Genomic DNA, 14969 nt, shown 5'->3' on the forward strand with positions numbered 1-14969 from the left:
TGCCTTAATGCATACATGTTAGGCAGTTTGTAAAAGCTGGTTACACTGTACATTTTAGAGCTTCCATTTTAGCAAGGTTTTGATCTGCTGATTTTAAAATGACCTAATTCAAGGGCTGAAGAAAGAAGATGATTGTACTGTGGTTCACATCATCTGATGGGAATGCTGAATGAGGAACGCCGCCTTGGTAATCAGTTTGCACTGGAAATATATTTTGCTGTGACAATAAATCACACTGTTGAATAGCCATCTCAGTGGTTTTAGGAGAATGTATGCTCGAGCAATGCAGGAGCTTGCTCTCTCACCAGGCAAATACAGGGAGACATTCTTCCCCTGGAACAGAGATTGTTAATGTTACTTATTCCTTACAGGCATGAAATGTTATTCTCGTGCCATTTTCAGTCCTCCTCATTACATCAAATTCAAATGTTTATTTAGTAGAACATACTCCAAAGGTGAGCTGGCATTGCTGTTTAATTACTGTTTGTCCTCCCTTAGGTTCAGATCTACATGCTGGATATCTAACACAATTTATATAAATTTAGATTTGGTTCTGTAAGTGAATAGGATCTCAAAAGATTTGTACCTTGCAGAATTGAAGAATTAAGGAAGAATTGGATTTAGGTTGAGTGGACCTTTAACTACAGAACAAGTATACTGATTTTTTTTTAGAGCTTTCACAGGTAGCAGCACTGATTTTCTTGTGAGTTTCGCACAGTAGAAGAGCATTGCTAACTTTATAAAATATTTTATAAGACTGATTTCAGATCTTCCAGATTTCAGGGTTGTTTGGGTTTTTTTCATGGGCTGCGTTAGTTTTGTTCCCCCACCCCCCGCCCCCCATACACATTCCCAACATCTTAAACAGAATCTGAGAGATGGTGGTTCATATTTTCTGCTGTCTTTCTTCCTTGTATAACTATGCAAAATGAGGGTAAACCATGGCACTTTTGTGTAGGAGTACCAGACCACACAAGTTCAAAACCAGTGGGACCCATTGGCAGAGAGGTGCCTTCTCTGTCAAAGCCAAATATGTGAAGCCAAATGACCTGAAGTTTCTACTTAAGGTCGAATGTTCTCATACTAAAGAACAACCCTTCAGGAGAATGGAAATCACTTCTCAGTTTCAGGTTAGTGAAGTTTCTGTGTACGTGGTTGGTTTTAGTGGTTTTTTTAGGGGTTGTTCCAGAGGGGTATTTCGGTGGTGGTTGTTTGTGGGGGTCGGTTAGTTGGTTGGGTTTGTTTGTTTTGATTCTGGTTTTTTGTTTGTTTGTTTTGGGGGGAGGTGGTTTGGGGTTTTTAGTTGGTTTTGACCAGCAGGTGGAACTTCGGTCCCTTTGCTGCATAAGGGATGATGTTCTCAATTACTGTACCTGTGAGTTTCAGGTGAGCTGCCTTTCCTCTCCCAAACTGCCAGTCAGCACAGTCCCCAGCAGCTCGTGTCCCCGCTGTGACACTTCTGCAGGGGCCGTGCAACCTGGGTTCAACAGACTGGCCATTCAGCTCTATGCTGCCAACTACATCCACTGATAACAAGTGGTGTAGATTGTCCAAGCTTTGGTTGTTTGCGAAGTGGGGGTTTTTGTGAGCGGTAACTTGTGCTGGCTTTTAGGAGGCTGTGTTAGGAAAACCTGCTGGAGTCTCCTCTCTTCCAAACCTGTATCATTTTGAACTTTTTAAGGACCTTTCTGAGAAAGGCTGCTACATTGGAACGTGGAAACATGTTTTCAAATTCCCCTGATAATGGTGGGGAAAAAAAATTGAGTGTTTAAGCAGAGTGATGATTTAAGTCAGTGAGAGTTTTGCTTAAAGAACAGGGTAAAATACAGTAGAAACTTGTGGGCTTGATTCTGAAGAGCAGCTCTATGTTAAAGAATCTATAGTGGAACTTTTCTGGAAATGAGACAGGTATCTGTGCTATACCTAGTACATATAAACCACATATATACACATATAAGCCTGGTTCTGTAACATTAATTGGGTGCTGCTTTATTGTACAGCCAAGAAGGTAATAGAACAATGATAACCAAAGAAGCTATTCATAAAGGAAAAAAAAAGGCATATTTCTTAGACAGTACATGACTTAGGCCTCAAACATTGACTTCATTAAGTGTTGCATCGGCTGATGTTGAACAGATGTTGTTCTGCCTATTTGTACAGAAGTTGGGCATAGTTTTATTTCAGAAAAGTTGTTTTGTTGCTGATGGTTGATGGAAAACTGTTCACTATTGAACTTGGTCCTCTTTGATAAAACTTGTACATATAGAAAACATATTTTATGAGAAAAATCTTATTTTCAATATTTAAGTGTTATTTTATTAGAAGATGGTTGTAAATATTTTAGGTGCTTCAGCGTAAAAAGCAGACTGTAATTTTAGGTGGCAGAGGGAATAACAAAATAAAAAAATATATATACGTGTTTGATCTATGCTGGTTTCAGGTTCCTGCTGTTAGCATTTGACTTGCACACAGCTTAATTTCAGGTTAATGCCTACCTGGATGTATTAGGGTGGCTTAGTGGCATCCATTAGAACTTGTTTATTTCCACTCCCTTTAAATATTTGGTACTGATCAGAAACTGTGTTATAATACTAACTGCTATTTATATGTGGAAAAAGTAAGGGGTTTATATGACATCTCCAGTCGCTTTTATACTTTGGTGAAATACAATCGGCCGAGTTTTGCTAATAGGGCGTATACCTTTACTTTTAAGAGGGGGAAGAGGTTGAGAAGTTCGTAATTGTTTTTCACAAGGGATTCCTGAATCGTTCCATGGCAAAAAAAAAAAAAAAAAGTAATAATGTGTTCACCTCTGTACAGTCGGGTGGACGTGGGTATTTGTAAGAACGAGTGGTTTTAAAAAAAAAGAACGGGGAGAGCCTGTGTGAGGGGAACGGGGTGAGGCGCCGTTGGCGGGAAACGGCTTGGGCACGTTTGGAGGCTGAGGAGCCGTTACATGGCGGGTCCTTCGCTGAGGCAACGCTCGGGGAAGGCGGGGACGGGGGTGGGGAGGCGAGTCGGGAGCTCGTATGGCGCCGTTCGGCGCCATACGAGCTCCCGACTCGCCTCCCCACCCCCGAGCGTCGCCATGCCCGCCGACACCTCAGCGCCTCCGCCTCAGCTCGCTCCGCCATGCCGGCGGGGGCGCTCTTGGCTCGGATGAAGCCGCCCTTCTCCTTCCGGGCCGCGGCTGGAGGCGGAGACAAGATGGCGGCGGGGCGGCTGTGCCGGCGGCTCTGTCAGGTGGGGTGCGTGGCGGGAAGAGGAGTGGGAGAGGCTGGGGAGATCCCAAATGGCATCCTGGGGGTTGTGGGAGGGTTTGTTTGGGGCTCTGCCCGGCCTCATCGGGTCCTCATGACTCTTCCCTGCGGCCGCTGTGCTTGCGGCGGTTGCTCTGAGGGTGAGGAAAAAGCACATGGCTTGGATTTGGAGGTCTTGTGCTAGGCCCGTTTGTAGTCTTAAAGTTCAAATCTTGAAGTTAAAACGTACCAAAAAAAAAAAAAAAGTAAAATTTCTTATACTACTGATGTTTTCTGCTGGTTTTCACAGAATCATTTTGGTTGGAAAAGCCCCTCAAGATCATCGATTCCAACCATTAACCGAACCCTGGCACTAACTCATGTCCCTAAGAACCTCAGCTCCTCAGAAGCTCAGAACCTCTTCCACCCCTCCAGGGATGGTGACTCCACCACTGCCCTGGGCAGCCTGTTCCAGTGCCCGGCAGCCCTTTTGGGGAAGAAATTGTTCCCCCGATCCAACGTCAACCTCCCCTGGCACAACTCGAGGCCGTTTTCTCTGTCCTGTTGCTTGTTACTTGGGAGCAGAGCCCGGCCCCCCCCAGCTCCAGCCTCCTTTCAGGTAGTTGTAGGCAGCGATAAGGTCTCCCCTCAGCCTCCTTTTCTCCAGGCTGAACCCCCCAGGTCCCTCAGCTGCTCCTCATCAGACTTGTGCTCCAGCCCCTTCCCCAGCTCTGGTCCCTTCTCTGAACTCGCTCCATCACCTCAAGGTCTTTCTTAGCATGAGGGGCCTAAAACTGACCTCAGGATTCAAGGTTTGGCCTCACCAGAGCCGAGGACGGGACGGTCACTGCTCTGGTCCTGCTGGCCACAAGAGCGATTACTTTCTTTCAAGTTAAGAAAATGAGGGTTTCCTATTAGTTTTCTGAAGCCCTAAGCTTCTCTTCTTTGTACCTGCTGTGTTCTGGATCTGCTCACCTTCCAGGCATCAGTCTTCTGAGTACTTCAGGATATCTCAGCCAAACAAAAGGAAGGCTATTTTTCATTAAGAGGGGGGGTGATTTTGTTTTGTGCATTGCCTTGGTTCACACGGGAAACTGAATTCTGTTGTATTGTACAGTGTATGTTTCACCTTCTGTAATGGCCATTAGCAAGAGCGCATCAAGTATATTTAAAGCAGAGAATGAAGGAGGCTGTTGGAATATACTTTACCACCTTCTGAATGCCATTTTAGTTATCTAGAGTACTCAGTGTATTATTTTGTCCAAAGTTGCACAGAGCACCTTTAATTTTATTTTACAAGAACTTGACTTGATGCACACCTGCATAATTAATAACAAAAAGAGAAGGCATTTTGTGGGAATAGTATGCACAATCATAGAATATTGTAAAGGCAGTGGAGCTTAGTGCGTGGGGTACAACTTTACTGTTTTGTTGTGTTTTGTTGTGTTCATCTGTATCACACAAAGACTGAAACTTTTATACCCAAAAACACATAACAAAATATGCTGTGAGTGTATGTATCTTTGTATGCAAATAATAAATCCACATTACAAGCTCAAGCAGTTAGAAGTAAAAGAATACATAGCAGAGACTGCATGCACACAAAAAAACCCCAAACCGGGTACAACAAATTTTTCTGCTTTCTTATCACAGCAGCATTTTATTTGCCTGATGACTGCCCAGTCAGTAGTCTTACATTTGTGTCATATTCTGTGCCATATACTTGCACACACAGTTTAAGCCCTGCACTGAACCGAGTCTTTTATGCTCATGGGTCTGTCTGCTCCCTGAAGTGATGTTGTGTGGTGATGTTGGTGTACTTCATATCGGCATTGAATGACACAGTGTTTTGACTTCAGAGACAGAGAACTGAGGTGCTGGATAAGTAGCTAATTTTGTTCCAGCATTCTGTGGCAGCCCTCAGTTTCTCTTGAGCAAGTGAGAGTTCTGGTTCCTTTTCAACCCCCGTCAAGCAGTCTATAACTTTGCCAAATTGAGAATTGGTGGAAGGAAGTTAGAAGCCACATAATGTTCAGAAGGGAGCGATTATTCTAGTGTGAAAGACAGTAATCTTACATCTTGAATAACATTTCTATTTGCTTTTTAACACAGAAAACTCATGCTATCTTTTAAATATAGTTCATTTAGTTGTTAGAAGTATTTAAATTTTATTTTTAAAAGAACAAGTGTGCAAAATCACAAGAAACTTTTTGCTGAAAAAAATGAGAAATTTCTGGTTAAATTCAGAAATCGAATTTTTGCATTTATAGGATACTGTTTTCAATTGCTTTTACAACCGTAGGTCCTACCTAGGCTTGTCACTTGACAAAACTAAAAGATACTGTACTATGAAAGTGAAACTAAAGAGAAAATACTATCATATACAGAAGTGGTATCTGATGCCACACAAAACACATTTTTCTGCTAAAAATGCTTTGTCATTACTATTCAGTTACCTTATTATTAATAAGTGCGTACTGTTGTTCTCTTAATGTGTTGGGGGTTTTTTTAGGTGCTATTGTATGCTAAAATACTTTTCCATGCTCCTCCTTTTCCTGTGTTTTCCAATAGAGCAAACTTTCTAATTAGGCAGGTCAATGCCTAGAAATGTGTTATGCTCTAGTGCACAAAAAGTTAACCTTTAATAAACCTGTATTACCTGGCTACTTTCTGGTTTGGGGAAGAAAACCCTATCACCTGTTTCTTTTATACAGGGATCAGCTTTTTCTGTCAATTATGCAAGCAGAATTACGCAAAAGCAGTGTTTCTTTCTGTAAGTATAAAAGGCCCTCCTTCTTTCTACTTCTTCTCCACACTCCCTAAAAATTAACAAAAATTTAAAAATCCAACTTTAGAAACTTATTTTATGCTTTCCCCACTACCACATTTCTAGAAACTCCAACTTGATGGGAGTACGGCTGGCTGGATCCCGTGTTGATACACAGGAGCCTAAGACTAATCCTTTGGTAAGTGTTTCATAGAAGGGTATTTTGTATATTGTCTTAGTAACAAAAAGAATGTACAGAAGAACTTGAATTCATCTATCGCAGGTTTTTAAAATTCTCTTAATGACATCAAAATTGCCATAAAGAAAGAAACCATTTAGATTTTTGGTCTTTGAGATTTTTTTTTTTCTCTTTTCCATAGGATTTCTATAGCTCATAGTTGCCTCTTAGTCACTTTCCTCCTCCCTCTGCAGCTCTAAGAAACATCAGCTTTTTTGCCACGTTCAGTTCAGAGCCTGCAGCAGCTTAGCCAGCCTAAGGCCTTGGTCCCTGGCTTGGAAGCTGGGAGCCCAGGGCTGTTGAGGTGGGAAGTTCATGAAGGCATGTGGTGGAGTCACCATCCCTGGAGGGGTTTAAAAGGCATTTAGATGAGATTTTTAGGGACATGGTTTAGTGCTAGAGTTAGATTAGGTTATGGTTGGACTCGATGATCCTGAGGGTCTCTTCCAACCAAAATGATTCTATGATATCTCTCCTTTAAAATCCGAATGCCTTGATTTTGACTAGGGCTTCCGAAACGCATATTCAATCTGTATAATACATGCAAGCAAGCCGAAGTCTTACAGACAGTGTTAGATCCACAGTGCATATCCAGCCATCCTGCCATATCTGGTACCTACTGGATTTACTGTGCTAAACTGTTGGGAGTAAACCTGTGGGAAAATAGGTGCTTCCTGGACGCATGGGGGCTTTTCAGATGAGCAGTGAACCCAGGCTATCAGGAGTTGAAGCTCTAATTGAAAGTCATAAATTTATAACTGAAAGCTATAAACTTGTACCTGGGGAAGCCTACTCTGTTTAAAGTAGCCTTATAACTGACTTAGTAAAGTGAGAGTTCTGGTTACTGCCCACAATGTTCTAGTTACTGTCTATACCCTAGCCAAGTCTGAGAATTTCAGGGATTCTGACACCATTGTTTAAAATACAAATATTGCTGCTCCAGACTTGCTTTAACAATGAGTTTCATTCTTGCTAGTGTTGTCCTTTTTAGATTTATCTGGCATTCCCTTTCCTTTTCTGAAGAAGAAATTTTACCTAAATGTTCAGAAGTTAGGTATCTCTTCACATTTTTGCCTTCCCTGATAAGAGTGAGAACTGTCAGTCAAGATCATATTGTCAGCCTCTTGCAGATAAAATATAATGAGCAGCTAACAGTGTGTGGGTTTTTTCCCTCTTTACAAATGAGGCACACGGGCTAAGAAAATATGCAGTGCATGTATTAATTAAGGAGAACATGGAGTGGTAACTCTTGTCCTTTCTTTAAAAATGCAGGTGTCTATTTCAGATGAGCCAGAAACACTGTACAAGAGATTGTCCCTTTTAGTTAAGTCTCATGATAAAGCTGTGTTGGAGAGCTATGAATATTTTGCAGTGCTTGCAGCTAACGAACTTGGCATCTCTGTTGAGAAAGTGTAAGTAACTGATCTCTAGAGTGATGTGGTGTCACATGCTTCTTATGTCGCCTACTGTAATTCAAGTTCTGTGCTTAGAAGTATTTTCTCTTTTTCAGAAGAAATGTGTGTAATCTGACACTTTTTCTCAGATTATAAATCTAACGCTTCTTACATGGCAGCACAGTGATGAGAGAGCAGCAGCAGTTCTACACTCAGCACTGCCGCAGGAAAAGTGCATTTTAACTACATGAAGGATCTTGACAGTATAGTTGTTAGTGCTTTAGCTTCCCTGAACTAATGCTAGTTAATACCCAAGTATTAGCCACGCCTATGTGGGTTAATACCAAACGGTACAAGTGTTTAATACTTCTTCGTAGATGTTCTAATGTCAAATAAGAACAGGGATTTCTGTATAATCTTTCAGATAATTTATATTAGTGTCCTTTTAGGTAAAATGAAATTTTCTTCTTGTGCTTTGTTCAGATATAACCCTCCAAAGACAATAGAACGATTGACACTCTTAAAGTCTGTACACATTTACAAGAAGCACAGAGTTCAGTATGAAATGAGAACACATTACTTGTGTTTGGAGGTAAGAAAGATGTAAAAAAGAAATGTATGTTCTAGGTGCACAATTTGAAGGTGTTAATAGATGTTAGTTCAGGAGTGAACACAAACTTCATATTTACTTGGGTTGGGGAGAAGAGCGGGCGGAATAGCAGAAACCAGCTGACCTAGGTACATCAAATGTAGCACAAGTTGTTCTGAATGCACAGTCTACATAATTTTTTCATTAAAAGGCTGATTTTGACCATCATCCTAATAGCTGAAAGAATGATTTAAAATACAGTAGAATTGAGGGTTATCTTTGTATGTTTTGTGCTCTTGGTTTCCAAGAATCAGCACAATAGGATTTTTCTCACAAAGTGAAGAAGATGCAGTTAAATTGTTGTCATTACCAGTCACTAACGGTTCTGTTCTTTGTGAGGTTGTCTGATGTTTTTAAACATGCATACTTTTGCCCTATGCAACATCGTGGCAAACTAAAACTGCATGGGGGAAATACAGGAAAGGAAGCATATACAAACCACTAGCTCTGTGGCTGATGACACAGACTTCTGTATGGTTTAGAATGCAGCTGTGGTTGACTTTCTTAGAAAAAAGGTTTACTGCCAGCATTTTGTGGCTTCTGGATGTCTTACTGTATATTTGCACAGTGCTCAGCAAAATGGGACTTTGCTTTAAGTCCCCAGACATCAGTGCAGTACAAATGCTGCCCAGGATTTATGACGAAGTTTGAACTTCGAGAGTATACAGAAGTTGGTAATTCTTCCATAACCTGCAATTAATTTCATCTGATACCTGCAGTGTTAAGATCCACCAGTTCCATCGTAATCAAGGCATGTGATCACAGACAGTATGCACGGTTCTGTGGAGTGAAATAACTACTTTATACTTCCGTGAGGGTCGTGTAGAGCTCAGCTGCCTCTGTTCAATATAGAAAGGCTGCCTTCCAGTAAAATGTTTGGTCCCATAGCAAGAACTAGAGAAGCAAAGGCAAACTCTTTTTTTTTCCTTGTATTTTGTTTGAAGTATTAATAATAGTAATTCATTAAAAAAACCCCACACAAAACCAACACATTACTTCTGTTTCAGTTAAAACACCTAACAAGCAGTACTGCTGCAGTTTACTTGGAGTACGTTCAACGAAATTTACCTGAAGGTGTCGCCATGGAAGTAAAAAAGGTAAGTTCCCATCTCACATTATTAACTGTTATGAGAATAAGTCCTGATGCAAGTACCAGTAACTACTGAAGTCTTTAGAAAGTCCGCAGAGGAAACGCGTGCAGTTTGGAAGCAACATTTTCCCAAGTATTAAACGGTAACGAGGCTGTATTACTTGAAAACGCCACTAGGTGGCATTTTTAATCTGATAAATATCTCAAAGACTAAACAAAGCAAAGTAGTTAGATGTTAACTAGTTGGTATAATAAATGGTTACTTTGCTTTCTTTTTAGACTAAGATAGAGAAAATACCTGAACACATTCGGGAACCAGTTTGGGATACATTACCTCAAGTAGAAGAAACTGAAGTCAAGTCATGAACTCACCAGGTACTTGGCTGCATTAGTGCTGAAATTAGTTGCTCCTATCAACCTAATTTACTGAGACAGTCTACTGTTAAATAAAAGTTCTCTTATAAAGTAATTATATAAACTCTTGTTTCATTGAGTTATTCTTGATCATAACTCCAGTACATATAGACTGAACAGGTATAAAATGAAGAAGTTTGACTGTACTCTGAGATCAAGAACTATGGTCATCTACAATAGTTTGTAGAAAGGTATAATTTGTTTATAAAAGAATATATGTAAAAATTCTCTATCTCCTTTTGATACTAAATGGTTTCTGAATTCCGAAATACTTGCAAAATCAATTTCACATTTGTGTGATGTTTAATGTCCTTTGAGGGTTAGTTCACTGTGAATCAAAAGAGACAATACTAGGTGCAAAGCCATTATCGACTTTACCTTCAGATTGCATTAAGCACTTCTACTTTTACTAGGTTAACAGGGAGGACAGAGTTGCAGGAATCTGCTTCAGTATTAAGGGAGTGGATTTGATTTGACTGCTATTAGAAGAATTTACAGAAGGAATAGCCAACTGGGACAAGACAACCAGAGGGGCTGGATCATATTTGTCAAATGCCAACAGCAACGTTCCAATGATTGCTTTAGGTGTTGCCTCAAGTCATCTTTCCACCTACTGACCATCTCATCTGATTTTCAATCAGAAAAGTTTTAGTTGAATTTTAGGGGAAGTTAATAAGAATGCCATGTTTAATGCTGTTTATAAACCTCAGTATTTCAGCATGCTGTGTTGTGTTCTTATGAGTAAGGCATCCAAAGCATAAATGATACCTAGACAGACTTGTAATCTGTCTGAAGTGCCCACTTTGGCCTTCATACAGCAAAATTGCTGGTTTCATGTCCTGAAATAAAGGCATCATATGCCACATGGGATGTTCTGTGTGTCACAGCGAAGCATTCCTAGCTTCCTAGAACTCCAGTTTGAATCTGAAAGAGTCAAACCACAGTCAGTATCACTGTATGTGTAAACTAGAGAGAGGGAGAGGTTTTCTGACATAGGACTGAACTAAATCCTTAGGATCAGTTCAGTATCACTGCCTTTTTTATAAAGGAAAGATGAGATGAGAAGACTTGACAGCATTCAGTTGCTAAGCCTGACTTTCAATATCTGATAGCCTGCAGTTGTACCCTGTAATCCAGACATGCATTCTTAATCCTGCTGCTCTCCCATGCCTGGCTGATACTTCATTAGTCCCATCTAGCAAGCAAGTTTAACCCAAGTCAGTCATTCAGAGGAGATTTTAAATGTTTGATTAAGCTAATGCTCTGTCTTTCTAGATGGAATTTTACTATATATGAACTTAGGCAAGAATAATCCTTCAGTCTAAGTACCTTTGCTTTCCCTCCCCCCAGTTCAGGTTTCCTTGTAATCTGTGTGTGGCATTCAAGGATAGACACCTCTAGTCTGAAATCCAGTCAAGTTCCTTCTTACCCCCGTTGTACATGGGTGTATTCTAGCCTGCTGGAGCTGAGCACTTCAGAACACCTGTAATAGAAAGAACTGAAAATACTCAAGAATACAGAGTGACTATTCAGCAAATGTTTGATAAAGTTATCCCTTACTTAAAAGGCTAAGGCAGACAGCCCAAACTATTTGCCTTAACACGAACAAAATGGTGCTTTTCTGAGTACAGTTCCTCGCTATTAGAAGACTGCTTTATGACCATCCTCAGGCTTGTATGGGTAGATGTCCAGCATTATCTGCCACTATGAGAAGATACTTTCCCAAGGGTCATAGAAAATAGCTGCCATGTAAAGCTGTTACAGAAACACACGGAGTGGTGGCAAACAATAAGAAAAGTATGGAAGCAGTTACGAGATATGACAGTGAACTTCTTCATTCTATCAGTGGTTAGATTGTCTCAATCTAAATAGGAGCTGTGCTAAATATTGGCACTGAAGACAGACGAGTCCATTCAATCTTTAAAAGCCTTGGTGACTGCCAGTAAGCTGGAGGTGGATTTCCTTACACAAATATTTGGTGACTAGCAGCTGCCAGCCTATTTTAAATGTCAAAAAATGTACAGGCCAATATATTATGTAAATAATACATAACAGCTGTTTATAAATTTTTCAGGCTTGTAGAATAATCTAAAACTAAATCCAGAACATTCACTTACATTACTTTTCTTTGAGCCATTTAAAAATTGCCAGGAAGGCTCTGCTCAAAGGCAGTTGTGGCAGAATCCCTATCACTTATGGATGAAAGATCTGTTAAACAGTCTAAATTATAATTTCCAAGATACCCAGAGTTCATTTGCCATATGACCACATCTTTCAGTACAAAAAAAAACCCCAAAAAACAAAACAGAACAAAACTGGGAACAGTTATTTCTTTATTGTTTAGTAAGGTATTTAAAGATGTGGTCTGAATTTATTGTCAACATTTCATCAAAGTGCCCTAGAGCATGTATTTCCCTTTCTTACACATGCCTGGAGTTACTGGAATGTTACTTCAGTTTTGGTTTCTACAGTTAGTTTGAATCATACCACCACCACAACTTAATTGTCTTGTTAGCTTTAATATGACTATACAGCAACCTTCCTGCTTTAGAAGTCTTTCCTGCCAGTCTCTGCATTTCATGTGCCAGGAAATTAATTACTATCTATCAGTTATTCCAGTGAGCACTGGAAATAAAGCCAGTCCAAGGGAAAGTCATTTACCCAGGCAGCTGTGACATGAGAAAGTCTTGCTCTTTGTGTAATAGCTGCAGGTGAAACTGCTTCAAGTCTGCTGTTGTTGTAGATCAAACTGCACTAAACCAGGCAGAGTCTAGTATTTGTCCCTTAGTTAGAAATTTGGGAGGGCAACCTCATATGCTGATGGCGTTTCTTAGCAAGCACCATTAGGAAATGCCACCCTTCTTCTAGTTTCTGCCACCCTTTCTCTAGTTCCCACACTTTTTCTGCCACAAAAATACCACAACTGGCTTTTAAAAATATCTTTTGTATCATAGAAGTTGGGGAGGTTTCTTGCTCTTATTTAAATAGTTCATCCTTGGGTTTCGCTCTTACTAGTTTGCCGTGGTCTTTTCAAGTTCAGGGTTTTTTTTTCCCACAAAAAGCAGTATTCACCCTTGTCTATTTGCGTCGTGGAAAGTGGCAGTTACATTTCTGACAGACATTCATAAACAAACCATGATAAATCATTAAGGCCCTCGGAGGATCTGAGCAAACGGCAGCATATCAGTGCACCAAGGAATGTGTGTACCGCTGTATGCCCACATATACTCAGTACATCAACTAACCCAGTTTCTTCAAGATACTGGAATCAGAAGTGTGTCGTTTACAGTAAGAATGTTTTAAAAACCCGTTTAATACAAGCAATTTATTTGTTCAGGTAGGTGCATACCGCACTTGTAATGTTTCTGTTCTATAATATTTTTCTACATCTGTATGGTAACAGGACAGCCTTATGGCATTTGGGGTTTTGCTTCCCTCTGAAAAAGAAGTTACCGTCCCACTGTTCAATCAAAAATTCCTAGTTCTCTTAACAAAAGTACCTTTCTTTGGAAATGCTATTTATTGAATTACAAAAAATATGATTGATAAGCAGTACATGTTTTCTTCTTTCTACTTAAATAAAATGCCACTTGATAGTATGAAAAAGCGCACAGTCAGTGTATCACATCTGCTGATGCAAGATCTTTTGTATATCACCTCATTATTATCATCACTCATCTTTCATTCCATCCTGCCATGTAAATATTAACTGTGTTTTGCTTCAGTATTAGAATATGTTTCCAGTTCAAAATAATAGGATTTTTTAATGTTAGTTATGGAAAATATTCATAGGGTTTTTTCTTGACGCCATTATTAGAGTACAAAAGTTTCACCTTTTGCTCAGAGAAAGTTAAAATATCTACATTATGGAGACACAGTGACATCATAGCTGAGTAACACCAACAAGACTCCAAACATCTGCAGAAACTTCAGATACCTAGAACTGATTAAAGCTGCTTTAGCCTGTGGTGGTCCTGCTGCTGGGAAATTAAAGAGCAGTTTGCCATCAAAAATCAACTGCAGTGATGAAACTTGCAGACCAAAACACTCATTTGGTATTATCTAAGAGGGAATGTAAAAAATAAAACCAATGTCCTATACATAGATTTGTTCAGTAACTACTTGGCAGAAAAATGAATTCCAGTCTTTTAAACAGGATCAATTTTCAACTGTCCAGTTCTTCCCTAAAATTGGCACCCACTCAAAAGCAGAGAAAGTCATAATTCAGGTTCCTCTTCTCTTTCCCTAGCGTCTCATTCAATCTATACCTCTGCTTCACTTTCAAACATTTAATAACCTGTCCCCAATGCAGGGTACCTAGGGTTGCAAAACCTGACCTTATATACTTTCTCCCAACCCTTTTCAACAAACTGGGCATGGATGTACTGCAGAACTAGTTTGAAGCACTGAAAAGATGGTATCTATTTTTCTTGGTGCCCACAGAAGGTTTAGGACTCTATCTTCATCCCCTTCTTTCATATTCCGTTTTCCGTTTCTGGCATACAAGCTGGAATGCACTCATCTATCATTTGAGCTGTATACTGCATTAACGTGCTTCTACGTAAATGTTTGTGGGTTTGGGGTTTTTTTTAAGTTAATGTTGCTATAGGCAGCACATGAATTCAGGCAACTTACGTGGTTAGTGTACCTTGGATCTTTCTAAATTATTCCCCCTGCCCCCCAAGCCATACTAAAATTTTGAGACTTTACATTTAAGATGCCATCTTATTCTCCATATTCCATATTTTTTCAGTTTGTAAGCTTTGTAGTTCTTTAAAGAATACTAAGTTAATTGTAGTGGGTTTTACATTAACAATACATTATAGTAACTATAGTGTAAGGAATTACTACATCAATAAACATTCCAGCCATTTTCTTGTCAAAAGAATTGCAGCTTGATTTTCAATACCGTCACTCGAAATACAGCTCGTGCTTGCAAAAAACAAACAAAAAAACACACACCGTGGCAAAGCAGCTTCTAAACTTACTTTCCATCTGCAAAATAAGAATATTGGAATAAATATGGCTACTTGAGAACAGAGGTTTAATACAAAGTACCCATCAGTGCTGTTCTTAGCTAAATTAGTTTTGCTTAAGAATAAACAAACAACTTGCATAGGTAAGTAAAAAATATTTGTCCTAACTTTTTGTTGATCATCAATGCTAGAGAAAGAGGAA

At 39.7% G+C, this 14969-nt stretch overlaps 1 protein-coding gene across 1 annotated transcript; it reads left to right on the forward strand.

Moving 5' to 3' along the window:
- The first annotated feature begins 3192 nt into the window (after positions 1-3192).
- MRPS10 (mitochondrial ribosomal protein S10) lies at positions 3193-9833 on the forward strand. The gene is made up of 7 exons (XM_065632384.1): positions 3193-3243; positions 5954-6012; positions 6133-6205; positions 7517-7656; positions 8122-8230; positions 9295-9384; positions 9657-9833. The coding sequence occupies exons 1-7, from the start codon at positions 3208-3210 to the stop codon at positions 9741-9743; spliced, it is 594 nt and encodes a 197-aa protein (XP_065488456.1). The 5' UTR covers positions 3193-3207; the 3' UTR covers positions 9744-9833.
- The last annotated feature ends 5136 nt before the right edge of the window (positions 9834-14969 follow it).

This window comes from Caloenas nicobarica, chromosome 3 (genome assembly GCF_036013445.1).
Source record: "Caloenas nicobarica isolate bCalNic1 chromosome 3, bCalNic1.hap1, whole genome shotgun sequence".
NCBI classification, from domain to species: domain Eukaryota; kingdom Metazoa; phylum Chordata; class Aves; order Columbiformes; family Columbidae; genus Caloenas; species Caloenas nicobarica.